The sequence below is a fragment of the Peromyscus californicus genome, unplaced genomic scaffold (assembly GCF_007827085.1).
Source record: "Peromyscus californicus insignis strain IS unplaced genomic scaffold, ASM782708v3 Scaffold_9__1_contigs__length_137607984, whole genome shotgun sequence".
Lineage (NCBI taxonomy): Eukaryota > Metazoa > Chordata > Mammalia > Rodentia > Cricetidae > Peromyscus > Peromyscus californicus.
In genome coordinates, this window is record NW_026294617.1 from 130,923,642 (window position 1) to 130,948,882 (window position 25,241).

At 43.7% G+C, this 25,241-nt stretch overlaps 1 protein-coding gene across 9 annotated transcripts in view; it reads right to left on the reverse strand.

The window, feature by feature from the left end:
- The window catches only part of St6galnac3 (ST6 N-acetylgalactosaminide alpha-2,6-sialyltransferase 3), a 612,241-nt gene that overhangs the window by 184,987 nt on the left and 402,013 nt on the right, over positions 1-25,241 (reverse strand). Inside the window, exon 4 of one of the 9 annotated variants that reach the window (XM_052731498.1) lies at positions 395-13,933. The exons of the other annotated variants lie outside the window; for them this stretch is intronic. Coding sequence (XP_052587458.1) covers positions 13,777-13,933 — 157 coding nt within the window. The 3' untranslated portion in view covers positions 395-13,776. Of the gene's footprint in view, positions 1-394; positions 13,934-25,241 lie in introns of those variants that run through there. 9 annotated transcript variants of the gene reach the window in all.

Sequence of the window (25,241 nt, forward strand, 5' to 3'; positions counted from 1 at the left end):
GGCTTACCCATAGGTCAATACAGTGTAGACATTCCCTCACTGAGACTCCCCTTCTACAAAGTTTATCAGCATGTATAACTTAGACCAAGAAACCCTCAAGGGCATGGCAAAAAAATATGTAAAGAAAATAACTATATGAAACATTATTTGCAATAGAGAAATACTAAAAATAAAAGTTATTATCAATTCAAACATGGAAGAATGAATGCACAGTGCTCATTTTTTGAAACATGACATGGAGACATGAACAACCATCATTAAACACAAGTAACAAAATACACTGAAAAGATAAGATACTTTTTAGAATTTATATAACTCAGAGTGTTTTTATTAATAGCTAAAATAAACATACAATTTAAAGCATGCAAAACACGATGAATATTTTTATAGAAAGTCATCATATGAAAGTACACACACAGTAGAGCAATAGATTAGATATCAGAACAGTTGTTACTCTTAGAAAAAGAATGAGATGGAAACACAGAGCCAGGGAAAGGGACAGGGGTTTCTAGCATATTTGAAATGTTTGTTTCTTAAAATACAACATCAATAGGCCACAGGAGCCAAGGATTTTATGGATTCAATGGAGCTGAAGGGTAGATATCGAAATGATCATTATTTTGTTTTATATAATCCTGAGATATTTGAGATCTTCTACAACACATGCAAAGGGGTTCTTATTCACTTTTGTTAGCCAGAATTCTGCTTTCTGAAGGCATTTTAGTTGTATGATGATTCCAGGGACAGTTTCTTCCTTTTCTACATCTAGAAATCAACCCATTGACAAATTAAGCAATGTTGAAGTATCTACCTCTCATTAAGATAAAGCTAGTATATTAGTTAGCATTGTGTTACTATAACAAATACCTGAAGGAATTGACTTATAAAGAGAAAAGGTTCATTTCAGCTTATAGCTCTGGCATTTTTAGCTCAAGATGTTGTGGCCTCTTCACTTTTGGCCATTAGTAAGGATGACACACTTTGTCAGGAATGAACTGCATATGTCATGAAGTAGGAAGCAGAGAGATAGGAAGGGGCTGGAACCTTCAAACCGCTACAAGGGCATGCTACTCATGGTCTAAGGACTTCCCTGTTGGCATTACATCTTATGGGTCCATCGCACCTTTTTGTACCACTAACCCGAGGAATAGTCTTTTAAGACATGGACCTTCACAGGGCACTCACACACCATAGCACATAGGTTCTGGGGTGGGAGAGGCATGCTCTCAGGCAGACACTGGGGTTGGGCTGTCCAGAGGGTATTTAAATCCTTTGTCCTATGTCCTCCTTACTAAGGAGGCTGGAAAGCTAATTAGGGCTTTTCAAACACCTTCAACACAACAGTCACAGACGGGCTAAGTGAGACACTGCCGAGTCATGGTGCCGGAGACGCCACTGGGCCACGCTGGTTGTCTACATTGAAAGTTTTGGTCACATGAATTGATATCTACCATCCTGAGACACTACCATCCTAAACAAGTGCACAGGCAGGAAGCAGATCCTGAACTCTCAGTAGTGGTGAGAATGTGCAGTTAATGGTCTCTAAACAGAGAGTGCTCACTTGGTGAATGAAGGCAGGCTATGGTTCATCTGCTTAGATACCATGGATAATCTGAAAGTGGAGCCTCCTTTCAGTCCCCAGGAACAGCCTCCTGCACCCACACCCAGTCACTGGCCAGGGTTGGGTGTGGTGGTAAATTTGTGTCTTTCTCTCTTTGACATAAAGTAAATTGCACTGATGGGATTTAACCGGAGCGTAGCCAAGCGTGTCCCAGGCAATCTGGGACTGAAAAGGTTTCTATTTAGTTTTCTGTGGTCTGAATGGGAAGGGGCGACCTCGCCACGGAAGAGTCTGACTTGAACAACACAACACAAATCCAGTCCCTTTAATCCCATCCTTACTGGGCTCCAAGCAAAGAGCTGGCTGATGTTTTAATGTGTGTGTGGTTGGTAGGCTTCCCAGATTCTGTCATTTGGCAAGTGGAGGTGATTTTATAAAATCCTGTTTACCAAGCACCTGGATAGGCGGGGCGCCAGGTCAGGCAGCCCGTGCCTTGGAAGAAGGAGTCCACTGCCACCTGAAAAAAAATCTTCATTTTTGAGTAGTCTGCAAGTTCCCACTTGGCTGTTTTAAAAGGGACGTGGCTATGTTACCAGTCTCCTTTGTCTTCCCTTACTCTCTCGCTCCCTGCAGCTAACTTGTAGCGCTCATCCTGTTGTTTGGCTCTGGCTTCATCTTCATTGGTATGGCTACGATCTGCACTTCCTCCAGACTGCAGGAGCCTCACGAGTCATGAAGCTGGGGACAGAGCACGGGTGACAGGTGGTGCTTGACAAGGATGGCCATAGAGGAGTCATTATTGTGTGTCCTTCTGCCCAGGCAGCCTCACTGTGTGCTTGCCTTGAATCCTTCCAGTCTGTGTGGCTGGCCTGGATTTAATTTACAGATCGTGGGGCCCCCTGGGCCTACTCTGGCATCCGTGTAAGCGAGGGTCTGCATCCCAGAGAAGCAGTGTTTGGATTCTCTTCCCGCAGGTGTATTCTCTGACTGGCCTCTTTCAAATGTTCACAGAATTATTATATCCTGTCCCGATGCTTCAAATCTCAAAGGCCATTTCCATGGTACTTCTGCCCAAGCTGCTTACAGTTATTTCCAAATTGGAATCATGCTTGAACTCCAAAAGGCAGCAGCTTCTTCCTTGTTCCACCCAGATCACAGAGAAGAACACTTAACTAGCAAGAGCACGTGCATGTAGCTTCTTGATCTCCTCTGCATAGCAATCCCGCCACCAGCCTTGTCACTCAAACATGTCTTACTTTACTAAGGGTCTTCAGCCAACTGCAAACCCATATATTCAATCTTCTAAAAACTTCTTGCATATTACATCAGGTCCTGTATGGGCTCCAGTCATTTAAGACACAGCAAATGCTTTCCCCAAGTTCTCTTACTGATGAAGATGTGAGGTCTTCCATTATTCCATATTAATAAATAAGCACTACCACTGTCAGGTACTGGGATTACTAACAGAGAAAGGGTATAGCCCCAGTCTTCAAGAATGAATGTCTCCTGTGGCAGATCATGAGCAGGGATTAAAATACAACATAGAAGAATAGTAAGCGGGGCTGTGGTAGTTCAGATCCATGTAGAAACCATGCAAGTGCCAACATGGATACCTGCCTACAATCCCAGCCTCAGAAGATTCCCAGAGCAAGCTGGCTAGCAAATAGCAAAAACAGTCACATTGGAGCTCAGGGTTTTATTGAGAGACCTGCCTCAGTAAATAATGTGGCCGAGTAATCTAATTGGAGAGTGATTCCTGACATCACATCAGGTCTCCACATGACCACATGCACACAAAAATGAAAAAAAAAAAAAGAAAAAAATTAAATGGAAACCACAGATATTGAGATTTCAACTTCAGGTTTTCCTATCTGCAAAATGGTGCTGACTTCTAACTTACAGTTACGGTTTGTTGTGGCTAAGACCAAAGTTCATGCTACAAAATGCTAATAATATTGTTACTAGTCACAGCTGCAAGTGTAATAATGTGATTATTATTATCATCATTATTACTATTTGGCATTATTATGATCTCATCACCCATACTGATGCTGATCTGTCTTGGACAGTGATGCAGAATTCAGAAACTTGTGCCAGTACAGTAGATAAGAAAGCCAGATTTTGCCAACCTTAGGATGGGCAGGAACATCTCCTGATGTTGCTTCACAAAGTGACTAGGCTATGCTGTGCAAATGGTCGTCTGACTCAGAGAGGTAACTGATTGTAGGATAGCAGGAGTCTGACGTCCTGCAGAGGAGCTATGGAAAACTGAGACTTCTCATCAATTCAGAAACTGCAGGTATATCTTAAGCTTAGAGTCTGAGTGGGTTTAGGCAAGATTTTCTGTTTCTCAAAGGAGGTCATCCCTGCCTAAGGTGTTTAGAGAAACACCAGGGTCTGCAGCAAAATAAGGACACCAGAGAAAGGGCTTCATGTCCTTAACTTAAAGGAATGATATCATGTTCTTTCTAGTTTGTAGTTCCTTCACAGGTGTTTAGCAGGTCCACTGTAGATTGGACTTCAAATGTCACAAGTTCCATAGTGTTTATACCCATCAAAACTTACCTCTGCCCATGGTTTCAAATACTACTGATTATGTATACATATGTATACTGATTATGTAGACAAGCACAGCTACATGTATGTCCAGTAGCAAAACACTGCTCCAAGCTTCTGATAACACATATCCTCTTGCCTTATGCCTCTTTCAGTCACATATTTTAAATGGCAACTTGATCTGGCCCCAAATAGAAGAATCATCTTTAATAAGCTTTTCTCCTCACTCCCCTCATCTATGGGTGAGTTCAGAAATATGAGTTGCAAAACAGGCTTCAACTTCAACTAGTTTGTAGCGGTGGGGAACACCCGTCATATGCAGGCCGTCCACGTCGCATCCCAGTGCTCCCACCTTTCCATGCTTTTGTCCCTCCAAGCCACTCCTCAGCAGCGTCCAGAAAAACCTTTCAAAGCACCAATCCCGCTTAGAATGGTTTAATGACACTCTGTTACTCTTACAACGACATTCGAAGTCCTCATGGTGGCCTGAAGGGAGCGGCACAGGCTCGGGCTCGTTAAATGCAAGCACTGATTTCAGAAGAGATGATTTCCCTGACAGTCTTTGGCCCTCTAAAATGCACATGTCAAGTACTTACAGAGAGTCATGTTTATCAGAGCACCACTACAGTGTGCAACACACACACACACACACACACACACACACACACACACACACACACACACACACGCTGACACACAGAGGATCAGTTAATAAGTAACTGGCTGATTCTCTCCACCCTTCTAGCTTGGTTTCATCACATTCTGCAAGCACAGACAGATACACTCAGTAAACAGTGAATGACAGAGATGCACACATGTACATAGCTTTACCAACCTTTGTAAGACACTAATTAGGAGAATTTTCATTTTCTGATCTCTGAAACTAAAGGTCTGAGAATGACTCCTTCGTGTCTGCAAAACATAAATCAGTGTATGTCTCAAGGTGTGACCAGGAGGGCAGGGTTATGCAAATGACCTTTCAGGGATAGCCAATGGTGGGCTGCTTCTCTGCTTGCTGGGGTGGAGCAGTTTGTTTGGTCTACCCCTAGCTCCAGAGATTATGGAGCCCCAGACTCTAGTGACAGCTCTAGAACCCTCAAGTGAATGACGGACAAGTGAAACAACAGAGCTACAGTGTCCACCTCAAGTTTAAGCTTTGCATTCTGGGAGAACTTAGTTGCATGTTGGTGTCTGACTTGATACTAAGCTACAGAGAGAGAAATTATTACAAGTAAAACTGAGCCCATGGTCCAGTGGGCTCTGTGGTACCCAAGTTCATCACAGTGGGCTACCGATTAGAAAAACGGGCTAAGCCAGCCCATCAGACTCTCGTCCCCAGCAGCACCTTGCATCTCAGCACTTGGATTATTACATCAAACCATTCACTGAGGCCAGATGCCCCTGCTCCTGACCTTCCCTAAGTGAGTGGCCGTCTAAAGCAGGCACTCCTGTCTGAAGACAACGCAGCCGGACTCCACTGGAGGCTTCCCCAGTTGTTAAATGTTCTCCACTGATCCGAAACTGCTGGTCATCTCTGTCACAATCACACACAAATGGGGCATGTGCTATCTGTGCTGTGACTAAAAACTCAAAGAACTTTTGAAATCATTATCTACTTTTCTAGGGATGAGTTCTGTAGAGCATCAAGCTGACCATCAGCATTTGGCAAATGGAGGCATTCCAGACAGGCCCATGGAGAAGAAGACAGGCAGATCACGATGGAGGCGTGGAAAGGAGGGGCAAGGCCCAGATGGTGACCTTTCCTGTCAGACAGTAGTGCCTCTCATGGCAGCCCCAGTGTGTGCAACTGCAGCCCTCTAACTGGATTGTGGCACTCCATTAATATCGAGGACCACTATCCCTAATGAGTGTCTTCACAATGAGCAAACAGGAGGTGGCTTATCACCACACCTCTCATGTATAACCTGTCTGTCTATTAAATGGATATTATGGGGAAAAATTAATTGTATTCCTATGGTTATCACTGAGTGTGAGCACATTCAGTTCTTAGGGACATGATTATGCTAAGGGGCTGATCATTTCAATTGACTACTGACAGTAGATATCAGCCATTGGAGAAAATGTGTGTGTGTGTGTGTGTGTGTGTGTGTGTGTGTGTGTGTGTGTATTATATTTGTACAGCTCAGGTTAGATGAGAAAGTGGCCCCAACCTCTGCCTGCCACTGGTTAAACCAGGCGATTCCTTAAATTATGACATAAAATAGTAGAAGTAATATTTTCATAGCAGGGTCCATATATTGAGCACTTGCTGTGTACTAGCAAAGAACCTAAGTTCTCCAAACTCCAGAGCCACACTGGAACCTGACAACAGCCTTCTGGGACAACTCACAGTTTGCATGTGATGATGGAGGAAGATATTCACTTGCCTCTGAGACCACACCCTTTGTCATAATGCTGTATGTTCTAGATTCACACTCAACAGAGAACAGAGCCCAGCCATCCTACCAGCCTGGGTATGTTGGTTAGTTTTCACCAATCTGACAAACTAAAGACACCCAAGAAGAGGGAAGCACAACCGAGGAAGTGCTTCCATTGGACTGGCATGAATGTGGAGCATTTTCTTTCTTGTTACTTAATGGAGGGCAGCCCAGGCCACTGTGGATGCTGCCACCCTGGGGCGGGTGGTTCTGGCTTATATAAAAAAGGTAGCTGAGCAAGCCATGGAAAGAAAGCCAGTAAACAACTTTCCTCCATGGCCTGCCCGTGCTTCAGTTCCTGCCTTGAGCTCCTGCCCTGGCTTGTGATGGATCGTGATGTGGAAACGCAAGCCAAATAAATCCTTTCCTCCCCCAAGTTGCTTCTGTTACTGCTTTATCACAGCAACAGAAAGTAAATTAGAACACTAACTTCAAGGTAGCCAAGAGGAAAGTGTCTATGTGTAAGAGTAAGGTCAAGACCTTCTCCGGGGTTTTTACTTCTACTAATTTGGAGACTTTGGGCATTGTGGGGAATGGTGTTTGTCTGTTAGGGAAAATGGCCTTGTCTTTACTTCTGTTTTCATAGCAGTAATCAGTAAATAGCCACTAAGTGTGATTTTAAAAAATAGTGTTCTTTTCTAATTTTCCTATGTTTCTGTTATGATAAAAGGCATGGTCAGTACCCCTATCCTCTATCAGAAGACTTGAGATGCATCAGGGTAGTGTGTCCTGAAATGTGCCATCTCTCTGGCACAGAAAGACTGATGCTCCCCATCCTGCATGACAATAGAGATGCCCCTGGAGGTATTTAGTGGCCTGATAATTCATTTAGTCATGTGGTTTTCACACAATGCGGTTCATATTTGGAAGACTGAAGAGTTGCATGTGGCTAGAGCTGGTATCTATTTATAGTGTCAGAAGACAGATCGAGTAGTGGGGTGTGGTGTGGTAAAGGTAAGGTTTTGAAAGCCAGTGACAGCGGAAGGGATACACAACCCTGACAAAGGCTGACCAGTTGACTAGACAACAGACATTCATATTCTAACCTGAAATGACAAAGTAAGTGAAGACAACTGATGGGCACTTTAAGGAGAAGACTGTTGGCAGCAGGTCTAGCACTTCTGGACGATAGCTTTGGTGTGCAGGTGGGAGAATGGACCCGATGCTTGGCTGGGGCTCTGAGAACCAATGTGGCAATATGGGGAAATAAAGGAGAAAGCACTGGTAGCCACTGAGAGGGAACCCAGGAGGGGAGCGTGAGGTGCTCCCAGAATCCACCTGTTTAATCTTGCAGCCAGCGTTGGGAGAATGAGTCAGCACTGATGGCCTTTGGAAGTCACCAGGTAGGGCCTACCTTTTGTGAGCTTCCTCTCATTGCTGACTGATTACTGCCTTCTCATCACCCTCTGAGCCTGACGGGGGTAGAAGGTAAGTCCTTTCTGCTTAAGGCCATCCTTTCTTCTGGACCCCATCCTCTGTCCCTTCCATTCCCCTGGGAGCATGCTGCATAATTTTTTCTCTTTCATCAGACATTTCTATATTGATCTATTAGCGGCTCCTTCCCTCCAGCCTCCAGCCTTTCTTAAACTTCTCTACTCTTTAAACAGCCCATTCTAGTCCCCGAACTCCTTAAACCACTGTTGTCTCTCCTGTGCTCCCTCCCATCTGAAGTTCTCCACAAGGAAGGGCTCTCTGCATGCTCTCCACAGTCATGCCTTGACTGACTACAGCCACCATTGCAGACAGAGCTCCGAGTAAAACACCAAGTCATGGATTTTTAACCTTTCGGAGTCTCTTTAGGTCCTTGTCCTGGACCTGACTACTTCCATTTCATTTTGGATCATGAGATCTCTCTGAGGTTTTTTTTTTTTTTAATCTGGACTCTGTGAAGTGATGCTGTCTCTGGTCATTGCTTCCCAGGATGCATCTGTGGCTCCATTTTGGCATACTCTCCAGAGCTGGGTCCCTGGGTCCTACTTCTTTTTCTCCCCTGCAGTTTTAACTATCACTTTCATGTCCATATGCTACAGATCAGAATTTCCTGCTGGACCTGTTCTTTGCAGCTCATGGTATTATGTCCAATGACTGCTGGACACTGTTGCTCAAGTGTCACACAGAAACTTTAAAATAAACACAATGAAAATAAGCATGCCCTTTATCTACACGACAGATTCTTCTTTAGAACCCCATGTATATTTTGTAATACAAACTGTTTCATCAGTCATCTATAAACTTGAGGGAAATCCCCACTTTACCATCATTCACCACGTTGGCCTTTCTTGGGTACTTTTCAAGTCATTATCTCTAGCCCACTCATCTATCACTGCCTACGTTGAGACTCTTTGCCTGGATAACAGAAATACCTGACTACTTAATCTCCCACCTACAATCCCTGCTTTGATGAATTCCAACCCTGTCACAGCTCTCCCGCCCCAACTCTGACCTCTCAGCCCCCTCTGTTTGGTGGTTTAAGCCCCGGTAACACGCATCTGCTGACTCAGAATATGCCACAGCATTTCCTGTCTTAAAGAGATATTCATGCCAAGTCCTCCTCTGACACCCCTTTCTCCCTAACTTCTGAGCACCTTGACTCTAAAACCTTAGCCGGGCACCCAGGCCCATGCTTCCACACCTCGGCACACTACTGCCTGCTACTGCAGTCACTGTGTTACAGTGAGGTCCCTGCTTGTGTGTCTGTCTCCCTAGCACAAGTGTGAAACCCTTGGGGCAAACATCCTTTCTGCTGTTTCTTTGAGAATCTCTGAGGGTATGGACTGGTTTCTGGCACACTCTTTTAATTTTTATTTAATGAAATAAATGTATGTAGTTCTCAAGCTGCTTTTTAAATTTATTATCTTTTGTAACACACATTTCTAGAGCCAGTGGATTTGCCAGGTCATGGTTTGTATTTTCATATGATTCCTTTTGATTAGTTTTTAGGTAGCAGATGAATTTACACATTGGATTGTGCATATAAAAACATTAAGCTGAACTAAAGCCTGATGAAGACTTCTTTTGCGTGGTAGAACAATGGTCATCAAAAGTTATTTTGTTCAAACCAAGTTGTTATAACATCTGCAGCCTAGCGCCAACACCATTTAACATTTTTTTTTTCTTTAAGATAAATAGTGCTGCCTTCTGACCTAGAGAAAAAGAACCATCTAGCAACAAGAAAGCCCATGCTTTAAATGCTGCTCAGGATTTTAATCATGATTTTTTTCTATACAAGGACTTCTTCCCCTTAGGATAAGAAAAACCAAATTAGATTACTTAATACTTCCTTACTAAAGACAGAATAGTACCTGCATAGAATATTCACAAATTCACAGTTTTGTTTCCATGTCTATGTAGTTGCTCTGTAGAATGACTAGCCATGTTTTGGTAGATAGCAAACTTGGGATTCTGGTTTCAGCATCTTTCTTGGCAGCTGTATGATCGTGTAAGACAATATTGATTGTTTCCTTTGCTTCACCTTGCAAAAGCAGTAAAAATTAGTCCTTGTCAATTTCCAGAAAGAAAATAGTCTGGCCCTAAAAGAAATCATAGTGTGGCCTGGAGATTGTTTCCTGTAAAAGACACCTCATCTTAACAGTGATGCTGGGACCCTGGTTTACACACAGCCACCCATGATGATCAATCTAAATGCCGGAGTATCTCAAGGCTTACAGAACCCCTTTCATTTGTAAAAACAATAGCGAACACGTGTGTAGCACTTACTATTTGTCACACGCTTTCCCAAACACTTTCCAGGTGGACCTTTGTGAGAGCCTAAGGTCAGAGGCACAGGACAGGCTGGCACCTTCACCCCATACTGCCTTTCTCATGCTCACTTCCAAAGACGGTGACCGTCAATAATTTCCACTGCAGATGGCCTGGCTCCATCCGGAAACCTGCTAATAACAGTCTTAGGATGTCAGAGAGGAGGGGAATCTGATGTGTCATTTGGTGTACCCAGGACTGAGAGGAGTTACACAGTGTTGAATGCCTGACTGGTGGCAGACTATAAAACGGAGCACAGGCATTTTGATCTCAAATATTACCAAACCCTTTCCTTATGTGACGAGAGACTGCACTTACTTCATATCTATTTCATAACTACCATCAACATGCCAGGGACCATCTCAGACACTAGAGAGACAGTTATGAACAGGAATGCCTATCCTTGTACAGTTATATGATACAAGTCACAAAATAGAGATTCATTGAGCACCAATTACACAGAGAGCTTCAAAGAAGGTCTGTGGAGGTGGTGATGGGTGAAGTCAGGGGAGGGAAGAGCATTAGAAATGATCCTTATCTGAGAGGAGATACATAATATACAGAGGAAACCCACGGAAGGTTCAGAGGAAAGTGTAAAACAGCACACACTAATAATCCCAAGCCCAGATGAATGAATATCAAGGGGATGGCTAGAGATGGAGGGGGGGGTACTTTAGTTTTAATGTCCCCTCTAAAAATCATGGTGACATTTAACTGCCACTGTAGGAGTACTAGCAGGTATATCAGGGTTCTGTCCTCATGTGAGTATTTCTACAGAACAGGCTGACTTTGTTAGTGAGTAAATTCCATCTTGGTGTGTTAGGCCTGGCTCATATACATATACGTGCTCTGCTGTGATGTTAGGTCCCCTTATAGAGGCCCTCACCAGAGTCCAGCACCATCTGCTTGGACTTTCTAGCCAAATACAGCTCTTCTCTTTATAAAGGGCCTACTCTGCGGTATTGTTACGGAAACAACAATGGATGGACTAATATTGGGAATCTGAGTATAAGAGCCCTGAGTGTGTCTGCTGGGGAGACAGCAGATGTTTAAAGCACCTTCCATGGAATGTGGGAGACACAGTTAGAGGGATGGGATGCAGTGCAAAGGTCTAGAACTGAGGGAAGAAAGTAAGTCACAGTGAGAGTTCAGCGTTGTTCACTAACTTACAACACATGAGCAAACAGAACAGCACTTTGGCAATGGTGTATGCAATGAACACACACAAAGCACAAGCGAGTGAAGTCCCCAGTCCAGTCTTCAGCACTGGAACACACAGAACAGAATGCCTGACTGTGTGGAGGGGAAGTGAATAGGAATAAATACAGTAAACGCCATCACTGACCCACACGTAGGAACTTAGGCCAACGATGACAACATCATGGTCTGATGATGTCAACTTTCTTCTGTTAAATCCAAGGGGGAAAATCTAGAGATGGCCGAGGATGAGCATGATGGCCTTCTGTGAGATGACGGAAAACTGAGAAAGCCAATCTGGATGAGGACAGGAAGACAGGAGAGGGATGAGCTGGGAGAAGCTGCAGGACAGAGAGGGAGGGCACCCTCGGTGGTGTGACAGGAGCCATCGCAGGGAGCACTCAGATGCCAGGCAGAGCTGCGGGGTTGACGTAGCAAACTGCTCAAGTGCTGTTCCTTAACAGGTGTCCACACCAAGCAACGAGAGAATGCGGTGACTCTGGCAGCACCTTCAGGAAGGAGGACCCCAGAGACACTCTACTGTGTGTGGATGTGGTCCTGGTGTCCCCGCAGAGAGAAGGTGAAGTTGCCTTCTGTCCTGCTGTGGCATAGTAGGGAAGCACTCACAACGCCATTGCTATGTCTTGCACGTCCCAGTCTCAGAACTACAAGCTAAATAAACTGCCTTCCTTTCAAGTGACCCAGTCTAGAGTGTTCAGTGATGGCAACAGAAATCAGATTAATGTAGGCATGCTCCCTGAGGAGGCTACAGCAATGCCATGGGGGACTGAGTCTCTCGATTCGTTGTACAGGGCGTTTTTGAAAGTTTGCTTCCGCGTAGCGGTGGCTCCTCAAAGCAGTTAAGTGGGTCACTTGCTTAGCTTTCCTTGGTGGTAGATTAATTAGCCAGCTGTAACTCCCGGATCTCTATTTTTAAATAATGACTTGCATAAATCTCTGAAGACAAGAACTCACCACTGGTACACAGCACAATCCAACAGCTGCAAGTTATTATGCCCAGTGGAAATTAAATATCTTTTAGGAAAATCATGTAAGATCTCATGATAAATAGGAAATTAACCCCTGCCACCTCTGTGACCACATCCTAATAATCAGAGTCCCTGGGGTCCTGAAGTGATGTCGGAATCGACATACATTTTGAAGGTTATTCTTCTATGAGCACATGAAGAACAGAGTCTTTGTCCTTGGTTGGGAGAGAAGTTGGAAGCCCAACACTGATAAGCATGCCCAGCAGGGTCCTCCTTCAGTTCCATAAACCCAAAGTCGGGAGGCATGCTCCAGGGACATCGATGAACCAACCACTTAATCATTTGAGGGCCTCAGACCCTCAAATCCATGCTTCTTCTGGTCAAGTACATTACATTCTGACATCCTCTTTTATTTACAAGTTCCTGTTCTCCGTTAACAGAGGTTTTAACTTTTCCTTTCCCTCCCCATTTTATGCTAGGTTTGGTCCTGATAGTTTCTAGGGGAGATGGAGCCCTGGGTTTGGAGGCGGACTGTCCACATAGCAAAGGGGATGCCAGGGCTGGAACCAGCAGCTCTGACGAAGCTTTGTTGGGACAGGCCCTTAGGTCTGAAGCATTACTCAACATCTAGGTGCCATCTGTAAATGCGTACTTAATACAACAGTGGTCAATCTTCTGTCACGGCCTCTGCTTCAAGGCCTTGATTTGTTTGGTTGGTTACTTTCCATGCCGGACAGTGTAGGAGGAAGCCTTTCCCTAATAGTGAAAACAGAATGCTCAAGCTTCCTGTTGTTGGAGACTTCTGAACAAACCTCTGATTTCCTGCTTCAGTGCTAAAATATCCCAACCCATGAGAGGAAGAGGGGGCAGTGCGTTAACATCAGCAGTAGAGTTGGGGATCAGATACTGTTTTAGCTGACGTTCTTGTGACCAAGTACTTAATAAGAAGCAACTTAGAGGAGGGAGGGGTGTTGGAAATAGGTTAGTCTTTGCAGCCCTATCTATAATCCCAGCACTTGGGTGGGTGAGGCAGGAGGATTAGAAGTTCAGGGTCATCTACAGCTACACAGCGAGTTTAAGGGCAGCCTGGACTACATAAGACCTACCACAGAACTAAGCGAAGCAGAGGAAGGGCACACACAGGCTCACAGTTTAAGAAGGGACAAAGTCTGCCCTGGCATGGAAGGCACGGTGGCAGCGTGTGCCATGGCTGACAACACTGTGTCAACAGGCAGGAAGGGCCAAAACGACAAGAACTGGCACCCGGGACAAACCCTCAAGGCCCACCCCCAGGGGCCCACTTCTTCAGCGAGGCTCCACCTCTCAACGGTCCCATGACATTCCAACAGCTCTGGCATTTGGAAACCAGGTGTTCAGACACACGAGCCCACGGCAGACATTTCATATTCAAACCACAGCAACGTGATGAAGATCTGTGAAAGCAAACAGAGGCGATGTCCACACGGCCCCCTGACTGCAGACGCCTGTCCATCACGCCAGCTTTCACTGAGGACCGGGGATGGGCTGCTCTCTTACTGGCTCTCCATCTTGATAATGATATCCCTTAACTGCACATGCCCCGGGATGACTCTGCTGTCCCCAGGGAGAGCTGCCAACCCCAATGCTGCCAGGTGCTCAGCAGCTCAACTTTGCTCTTCCTCAGTCCAGAGCTGTCTGCAGCTGGTGCCCCACCTCGACCTTTGACCTCCTGTGTTAGGAAGTTAGCATGGTTCCGACCTCGAGGTACAGTCCCCCCCACTGCTGAGCTGAGTCTACGTTATCAATTTTGTGAACCTCAGTCTTGGACATAAAGGTCATTATGGTGGTCTGCACCTGAATCCCATTGTAATGAGGCAGATTACATTCTCTTACAGTCAATGAAGGGGAGAAAAGCACACACAATGGAAATCACTCCTAAAGTGACCTTGCTAGAACTCTACATCTGGCTGGCACAGGCTATTTTTGGACGGCCGGAAGCTCGTGTGGAAGCTTTGCTGTAGCACCGCCTTGCCCAATCCATGTCCGCTAACATGCTGCTGTGGAACATATGGCTCCAGCCATCAGCCGTGTGCAGAGGTGACAGATTCTCAGGGCAGCACCAATAATGTTTACGGGTTCACTGCTACCCTGCTCTGGGCAGCTTCTAAACTTGACAGAACAATAAAATGTCACCCACATTTGCATTCAAAAATGATTCCGTGTTTACATGTGCTAATAAAAGGGAAAGCTTGCCTTCTGAGGAAGGAGCAAGTTCCTTAATTAATTTTCCAAGAGGCTCGAGTGGGAGACTCGTTCTGCATATATTGCATCCCACAAAGACACAGTGGCCTGGCAATACTGCCCACCTAGAGCAGGTGCCCACTCTAGGGCTGGTAGTTCTAGTACCTCCAAAGACACAGGATGGCCTGGCAGCCCTGCCCACCTCCACCCTGCAGCAGATGCCCACTCCAGGGCTGGTGAATCAATCAGAACACTCTTTTCCCAACAATGGCCTTATATTTTTTCTCATTATCTGAAGAAATATTCAACGAACCAGTAAATGAAATAACTACATAAATGGCCAGAATGGTGCCCTGTGACTTTTCTTCCCTCTTCATTAATATCTACCCCCCTGTTCTGGCTCTCAAGCCTTGTCTTTCAAGTAGAATTTAGATTTGGGTGGTCATGAAGTAGGGTATGCATTTCCAACTCTGCAAATCACTGACAATGATGCCATGAGTAACACTATTACAGTCACTTAACCTCTATAGGCCTCAATTTCCTCATCCAGAAAATGGGCGAATTACTGGTATTGGTATTAATAATTGAGTACTGTGTGTGTGTGTGTGTGTGTGTGTGTGTGTGTGTGTGTGTGTGTGTGTGTATAAGGATTCAAGCAACAAGAGACAGAAACCCACTGCAAATTATTTTAAGAGAAACAAAAGAATGTGCTTATTGGCCCTCCTGGCTGAAAGGGATGCTGGGCTATGTGCACAGATCAAAGCATGGGTCCAGGGCCTCAAATGCCTGGATCAAACTAATGACCTCAGAGCCCATTCCTTCCTCCATCTTTCATCTCAGCTCACATCTGCTAGGCGTCATTCCTTTTGGCTACCACTGTACTTTCTTGACTGAGGAAAAATCTTGATCTCTGCCAGCTCCAACCCCACATTCTTTTAGTGTTTGGAAACCAGAGGGAAGGGTGTTTTAGTCTTTCCTTTCCAATCCATGTTCAGTGTTTTAGGGGACTTCGTGGTCTGCTGGTTCACATAGTTATCTTAGGATGAGATATTATACTGTGATTGGCCAGGTATGAGGAGGTTGTGTCCACCCCTGTACAGGAGGCTCAAAAGAGATGCTAAAAGAAGAGAGATATTCCTAGGAGACTCAATGTCAGAAGTTATACACGTCAAGTCTCACCAGCATGATTGTCTAAACATGAGCTGAACAAGGATGACACCAATAGATGCTAAAGTGGACGGGGAAAAGCCCAGACATCCTCAACCCTACACGAACAACTACAGATACCTAAAGAACGCTGAGAGTGGAAGAGATAGTCTTTTCCAGGGAAGAGCACACTGATCGGTTATCCAATACTCAATGCTCGGCCCTAGGTAACATTATACAAACTGAGCAGGTTGCACTTTTGTATCTGTGTGTGTGTGTGTGTGTGTGTGTGTGTGTGTGTGTGTGTGTGGTAATAATTAATGAAAAAGGAGGCCATGAATTTGAAAGAGATCAAAGATGGACATATAGGATAGACAGGTGCTCCCACTGTCTCCAGGTCTCAGAGAAGTGACCTGACCCTGCCCAGTGTCATATCACCAGTGGTGGGCCAGAGTGTAGAACCTGGGAGCCTGAGCTAGACTTCATGTCCAGGCATGAATTCCTCCCATCATCCTCTACCAGAAGACTGAGAAACTCATATTTTGACTGTGGATCTTTTCTTAGATACACTGAAAACTCCCCAAGATTAGTAATTGTGTCTGTCTTACTCACACTGGTATAAATAGGCGACATGAGGGCCTGCATGGCCAGTCAGGGAAGAGTGGAGATGATTAGGATCAGGCTAGACTTTCACTTAAGTGTCTGAACATCATTCAAATAACAGTGCTGCTGCAGAGGAATATGCACATCCATTTCCCGAAATATGCGAAAGATGCATAATATTCAGGTGCCTAATAACTCGGCTGCTAGGTAATCACTCCTGACACCTAGGCAGCACTTCCCTCTCTAAAACATTTCAGAACATGTTAGTTCATTAATCCCTACCATGTCCATGTTAGAAGCAGAAGGGGCCTGCCTCTGCCTCTGATCAAAATACTTGGTGGAAAAAAGAAGGGAAATAAAGAACTGCATAACCGAGTAAGGGGACCAGCAGCCAAGAATCACAGTGAGCTGGAGGTGGCGAGTCTGAGAGAAACAGCCCCCAAGTTTGTGGGAGCTTGCCCTTGAAGCAAACTTCAATACTCAAGAGCTGTATGATATGAATTATTCACTTTCACTTGGTTAAACTGTAAGAAAGCAGCAATCATACAGCATCTTCAACATCAAATGTCGGTTCTCCAATCACTTGGTCCTCCCTAAGGTCATGTCCACTGATTAAGAAATGCTCAGAGTTATGCATCTTAATGATACTTGTATGCTTACATTCCAACTCCTGTTTTCTATCTCAGGTTAAAATCATAGCATTAGTATCTAGCATAGTTATCATGTCTAGTTACAGATTCTTTATGTTTCCTTGTCATTTGAAGGCATTACCACACATCAAATGGCATAAAAATTGGACCTTAGATTGACATGCAGGGCACATGGTGGTGGTGCATGCCTTTAATCCCAGCACTCGGGAGGCAGAGGCAGGCGGATCTCTGTGAGTTCGAGGCCAGCCTGGGCTACCAAGAGAGTTCCAGGAAAGGCGCAAAGCTACACAGAGAAACCCTGTCTTGAAAAACCAAAAAAAAAAAAGAATCATCTTTTGCTCACACCAGCCCTTGTTGCTTACACAGGAACTGGGGAATAAAGAGGAAGCCATGCAGGACACCAGTGATAAAATGAGGAAGACCTTGGTTCAAACTAATTGACATTCCTCCTCACCTGAAAGGAGCTCAGTCTCTCCTAGTCTGTTTCCACTGGGATCAGAGGCTGTCAAACCTATCTCAGTAAGTTTTATGAGATTAACTAATAACCACAGGCTCAGGGCAACTCGAGACATACAATAAATGCTCAGAAAGTAAACGTTATTAACTATCTCTGGGCTTCTTTGATATTCTCACTTTCAATTCTAAGGTATGATATTGAAACTACCTTAAAATGATAAACCCTCGGATTCTAGATGATTGCCTGTGAAAAAGGAATACACTGCGGTCTATGTTAACACACTATGATCGTTCTCCAGCCAGTGTAGAGCCAGAAATGCTCTCAACCACACAAGAGGTCAGGTGCTTGTCAGGGGTCAGTGGAATTATACACAGCATGTGTCATCCTGGGCAAGGTCAGGGTGGAGCAGCTGCTCTATCTACGAAGAGTCTACATAGTATTTATTTTTTTGCTTGTGCCTTCTCCCTTTTCTTGGGGTGGTATGCTGCTTCCTTTAGATGCCTTGGAAATCCTAGCAACTAAATAATCAGCTTAGCCACTCATAAGTGCTGCCTGCACACATGTAAGGCTCTTGAGATTGCTGGTGTTAGTCTTGGCCCATTTCCATATATATATATTATTAAGCAGGAAGAGTGATTTATTTTTTGTTTTTAGTGTTTTGCCCTCTCATCAACCATCTAAAAAGATGGTCTGTGATAACAGAGACTGGACAATGTCTATGACTGCCTATCAGCGGTGGACATTGTAAGGATGTTAGGAGCTGATGGGCTCCTACCAAGTTATCCGGTTAATTGGTCATGCTTTAAAATGTATTTTGTTTGTCTGTGTGTTTGTTAGAATTAGTCACAAAAATGGAAAACATAGACAGCAACACTGAGTTCCCAGTGCTCAGGAGGAATGCGCTCTGACTTCACAGACACAATTACAACTGCCAGGAGAGAACATTTCTCCAAAACTATTTAATCTCAGAAATGGGCAATAAGCTTGTCAGCCTCGTGGGCATTTCAACCTTGATGTAATACAGCAAATCTTCTCGGGACCAGACACCATTAGATCCTTCAAGTGTCCATTCCCTCACAATAAAAGTATTTTAAGGCTCTGAGCATAAAGCAAGCATTGTGTGTGCAATGTATGCTTCTCTTTGTCACCAATGCAAAACTGGGGATGTGCAGAGGGGAAGAGCCTGAGATGAGGAGATCCATCTCGAATGTCAGATGCTATTTCTAAGCTGAGCACTTGTCTTCCAGAACATCCAGTAAATTCTCAAGAGCATGAGCTGTGCAGTTGCGTTGCATCTTCCTCTCTGTCCAGTCTCTTGTTCTATGAATTCATGGCCATGAGTAGTATTAAGAGTGGAATCAGAGGTCAGAAAATTTGCTGAAACTAGCCTTTCCCTTCTTTTCTTTCTTTCCTTCCTTTTTCCTTCTATTATGTCTATTAATGAGAACAACCTCATAAACAATAAAGTTTAATTAGGAATTAAAGTGTCTGCACCAATTAAATATGAAGGAAGTATTAAAAACACAGCAGGGAGGATAATATTTCAAAGCATTTAAATTGCAAATGATGGCATTGATGGAACTTTCAAAGGAGATGTTGTATTTGGGAATCAAAAGAAAGAGCTATAAAGTGAAGTATTGACTCCATGGCATTTATAGACAAATAAATATTTAGGATGGATCAATTTGCGGCCATGAACAGATGCTTCAGGAAATATAAAAGCTAATGAGAGCTGTCCTTAATTTCTACCTCACTGAGTCCAGGAGCAAAAAAAATAAAAGCCAACTTAAAGGATCCTGGAGTAATGACATGACTCATTAGTGTTCAGGCCACTTCAAATTAAAGGACTCGTCTTCAGTCACTGAGAGAAGAAAATTATTAATGAGCCTCATGCATGAATATTTGGGGAGATGTGCAGCTCATTTTTTTAAACATAAAACTATCTGAAGCTCTAGCCATAGAGGTTCCATGCATTTTTGGACCAGAATCTAAAGAACATTCACTCCACTTTGGTTGTGTGATCACTGCTTGATGAACAGAGCTGCATGATCCCCATCCACTGATGTAGCAGAGCCATGAACCACGTGGTGAGCATTAGCGGAGGGAGAAAAGGCAACTGCCCCTTCAGAGAGTGGGGAGAAGAGACTGCCCCTTTAGAGAGGCAGGTGCTGGGCGAGGGAGAGGAGGGGTCTCTGTTCCACCCAGGGAGTGGAAACATGGGGATGGCTATTCAGAAGCCAACTCAAAGGAAAGAACAGTCATGATCTTCAGTCGCTCGGAAGCATATTCTGGGACTCTGCTTGCTCCATCAACCACCTTCACAAGTGGGATGACCAGAGAGATGAGTTCAAATGAAGCTTTGATGATAAAAGTTTAGTGTTTGGTGGAACTGTGCTGAATGAATTATCTTTGTCCTTTCAAACAAGTTAGATAAATAACTCAATTGAAAAATGTGAAGAAAAAGAACCAAAGAAAAGTCTAGAATGTGAGGATTAAAAGGGCTGGGAAGTTTGTAGATAATGGTGGTACTTTGAGTTAATTTTCTATTTTTGAAACAGAATCTTACTCTGGATAGCTCAGGATGGCCTAGAATTTACTATGTAACCCAGGCTTGCCTAGAACTTGTGCTAATCCAACTGCTTCAACCCCCCAAGAGCTGGGATTACACACACGAGCCTCCATATCTGGCAGTAGTGATATTCTTGTAACAGCTATGAAAAAGACATCATATTGAGATTCTCCCTCATGGTTAGAACGCTGCCAAAGCAACGGCCATTTGCTCTTCGGTTCCTGGGATGACACCGAGCCAGAATTCACTTCTAAATTAGGAAGAGAGGAGCAGAGGCTGACCACCTGGAATCGCTCTTTCACAGCTAGGAACAATGGCAATTCAGTTCCTCATACATTATCTCTCTTCTGGTTCTGTATTTGAAGTGCAGACCAGAAGCAGAGCATTCTCCCTTAACATTCTTTGCCTTGCCAGGATGGTCCTCTGACCTTGCTTTATTTATTTACTTTGCAAATTTAACCTCAAAGCCAGTGTCCATAGATGCCTCTGCATCAAGTTGCTGGCCTGTGCATTTCAAGTTTGCCTTCCTCCTGTTTTGGTCAATTAGCATTTTAGAGGGTTAACTTTTCCTGAAACTAGAATAGATTGTAACTTAAATGGCTATTTATTTTCTTTTTGGCATCTTGTTTATGACTAAAACTGCGCTGATAGTTCCACAATGAGAGCAGATTATGTCAAAATGGGAACATATTTTTGAAGGGTAAGGCTTCTATGTGGTTGGTACATGTGGTCAGAAGGTTTCTCTGGTCCTGCCCCCCCCCCCGCCCGCAGTCCCGTGGCCCACTTATAAAATAATCACTCAGAAGCTTATATTAATTATAACTTGGCCATTAGCTCAGGCTTATTACTGACTAGCTCTTACACTTAAATTGACCCATAATTCTTATTTATGTTTAGTCATGTGGCTTGGTACCTTTTCTCAGTTCTGCCTTCACATCTTGCTTCCTCTGTGTCTGGCTGGTGACTCCTGACTCAGCCCTTCCTCTTCCCAGAATTCTGCTCGTCTGCTCACCCCGCCTATACTTCTTGCCTGGCTACTGACCAATCAGCGTTTTATTTATCAATCAATCACAGCAACACATATTCACAGCATACAGAAAGACATTCCACAGCAGATACATTTTATTTCAATTTCTCTTTTCTGTGGATGATTTTTTTCTTTTCTATGGTGGGAAACAAAGGAGGGCACAGATACCCATGAATGTCTCCTGAACAACTACAAAGTCTGCAGGGGCCCCATGATTAAAGTATTTCATCTTAAAAAAAATTTCCTTTGGGAATTCCAGAAGTAAGAGAAAAAAAATATTTTTATTATTGTTTGTTTTGTTAGAGGCACAGAATATACCAGGTTCTATAATGAAATAAAATGTCTGTATCTCTCTGCAGTTATACATAGTACTTTGCATTGTTAAAAGCAATATTGTTTATCACACTGAAGATGCCAATCAGCCTAGGAATGGCCATAGATACCTGTAGCATCTGCACCTAAGAGGCCAAGACAGGATGATGCAAATACAAGGGCAGTCTTCTCAACTCATCTGAGTACAACCTGAGCCACATGGTAAGACCTTATCTCATGAAAACAAGACAAAACAGCAACAAAAAAGAACAGGGTGACAATAGTTAGGTTGTTGACCATGACATTAACATAATTTATTTCATAACTATGTAATAATGCTAAGCATGAACATGAATGAAACATCTTTAACCTGAAGAAATGCACAATGTCATAGTGGGAACAGATATAATCAGACACCATAATATAAGGCAAAGAGGCCCAAGTGCCAGCTTAGAACAGTTTACTGAAGGCACATAGACCTGTCTCCCCTCTCACATTACTACTGATACAACCTAACAAACTATTAAAACAGAGAGAGAGAGAGAGAGAGAACGCACATGTGAGCGCACAACATGGGGACTTCTCATCCTAACATCAGCAGGAACTTGGGGAAGACTCACAGGATGAGAATGGATTGGCAGGTCTGTTTGTTCCATGAAGATCAAAGTGATTTTCAACAGGCCAATTTGCCTGCTGAGAAGAATTTTAAAAAGAAAAGACAAGGAGATCAACTGTTTTGAGGACCACAATGAGAAGCCAAAGAAATAAGGGTGTGAACCTTACATGCTGGGAAGATCTTGAATAAAAACTTAATGATCTTCAGGGGCATTTCCTGTCTTTGGTCTGTGGCCTCAGGCTGATACTTGGCAGGAGCAGGCAGGGAAATCAGCCATCCCTACAAACTACTGGAAGGAGAAGAGATACTTTGGTACCTCAATGTAAGAGTCACAAAATCCAATCCCTGAGTAGAACAAGGACATCTCTGATTCACCCCTTGATATATTTACCATATTCTAAAGGTGCCCATGGAGAACAGACGATGTGAGCACTGAACTATGGGAAGAGTAAACATTTGCAATTGTAAAAGTTTTGTCTGTCTGTCTGTCTGTCTATCTTCCCAGACAGGGATTTTCTGTCTAACAGCCCCTGGCTGTCCTGGAACTCACTCTGACCAGGCTGGCCTTGAACTCCACCTGCCTCTGCCTCCTGAGTGCTGGGATTAAAGGCGTGCACCACCACCTCCTGGCCAATGCTTGCACTTTTTTTTTTTTTTTTTTTTTTGTTTTGTTTTGTTTTTTCGAGACAGGGTTTCTCTGTGTAGCTTTGCGCCTGTCCTGGAACTCACTTGGTAGCCCAGGCTGGCCTCGAACTCACAGAGATCCGCCTGGCTCTGCCTCCCGAGTGCTGGGATTAAAGGCGTGCGCCACCACCGCCCGGCTGCTTGCACTTTTTTAGGCCCAAGAAAACAAAGCTTCTCTGTGAATGTTAGTGAGGAAGTCAAGTAGTGCAGGGATCTGAGCTGCAAAACCAGAACAAGGAGGAGCCATAGCCAAAATGTCCGTGTAGTCAAATCAGCTTGCTCCTGCTTGAATTAAGCCCTTTACCCTATCTGCGCAGCAGAGAAAAGGGTATTCCTTTGCCAGTGAGAGGCTGCAGCAGGTGGACCCTTTTCAATACTGCAGTCACTCTACACCTATGAAAATCATTTTAGGCACAGGAAGAGAGAAGACCGTATGCTGGAAAACCAAGAGGAATGCATGGGAATAGAAAGAGATTCCCGGTGATATTGACACTGAGATGCGGACCATAAGACACCTGCTTACTACAGACAAAGGAGGAACAGGAGAGAACAGAATGAAATGTGGATAGTCTTATCAGACAATGAAAATCGGAATCAGTTATTATCTAATTTATGTATCTGTCTTTCTCTCTAGTTGAACAGACACTTGAAGTTTGGATGGTTTTGTTTAACAGTAGAGTTTCATATTTCAAGTCAGGCAGTTGGGAAAAAATATGTATAGAGGGTTATGTTAGATTCTGTGAGAATATTCTAAAACACATGAGGACCAATGAAACAAATTCCAGTCCTTACTGTCTGTGGTTTCAGATGTTTCATTAGGTATCAGACATTGATCATACACTGACACACATTTGATGGGCATGGAGTCAGAGCAAGAGATGAGTATTTTCTAATTACACGCTTACAACATTAAAAAGGCATCATGTAGTAACTGAGCAGAGAAAACAGGTTAAACTACACTAGTATCAGCAAAAATGTCCATAAGGCAAAACATTGCTAGGAATATCAGTGACTAATACCAGAATACCACGGAGTAGGCCAACTCTCAAGCACACAATCAAATGAAACTTAGCAGGGCTCTGGAATTATTAAATCATGAAAATAAAAATAAAGGACCTTTGTCAGCACACACACACACACACACACACACACAAAGCCACAACTAATAAGATCAGAAATAGTAGCAAAGGCTAGAAATATGGTGTAGTGTGGGTTATTGGCTATGTAAACTTTATTATTGCCTGTGTGTATCACGTGTAAGCGATGGTATGTTTGTATGTTGTGCCAACCTCTGCTCTTAGAGGGACTGACTCAAACATATAATTCCAGAATTATGCTGTAAAATATGGCTTTTTAAAGTTGGAATTCTTGGAAGTTCCTCTGACAAATTCTGGTCTCCAGCACCCAGAAGTGAGGCTGTGGACTCTCCTCCAAAGGGAGATGTTTCTAGGCATGTGTCTCTCTTCTTCTCTTCCTCATCCAGGAAGCAAAGGTTCTAGTTATTGGAGGTTTTATTTGCTGCTAGTTCAATAGGGTCAAGTTTGGGTCCTAGCACTCACATCTGGTAGCTCACAACTGTTTGTGACTCTGGCAGCCATGTGCACCTGCACACACATGCACACAAATACAATAAACCTTTTAAAACCATAAAAGCAAAGAAACCAAAACAAGAACAAACTGAAGATAAACCTGCTGGTCATTTCAACAAAACACAGGAAGAGCCAGGGAGGAAGAGGGTATCGAAAGAGTGTGAGGGGCCTAGCTCACAAGGACGGTAGAAGATGGCACTTCATTTCAACATGGGGTTGTAAACTGTGTTCAAACATAGACTGCATGAAAAAATGCAGGTATAATTACCAAAGGAGAGACGAAGAACAAAAGGAACCCACTGAAAGCAACAATCTACAAGAGGAGAAGAATTAGAATGATAGTAAATATTTTATTTATCAGAATGATGTGAATTAAACAAAATAGCTCATTAGGAATAGAAGCCAAACAGAGCACAGGAGACAGGTCCACATTTGTGCTCTATACTGAGGTCAAAGCCACATGACGATGCTACAGAATAGTTGATGATGATGATTTAGTGTTAAGTCAAGAGTGATCCTGCTAATCATTGATACAGTGGACTTCAGATGAAAATGATGAAGAGGACACACACATCTACAGTTATCTCCCTGAATCTGCATTGGATTTATTCCAGAACATCCCACAGAAGTTGAAATCTGAGGATGCTCAAAACCCTTATGCAAAATGACAGTGTTTGCGTAAAACCCATGCATGTTCTTTCATATACTGTAAATCATTTCTAGATTATACACGACGTTTAACACAGGGAGAGGCTATGCAATGGTTGTATACTGTATATTTCAGGGATGATGGTAGTCTGAGGAGGTCTGAACCTAGTTCTCATCCCCATCTCTTCTCAGTTCACTTCCCTGCCTGGTACCTGCAGAG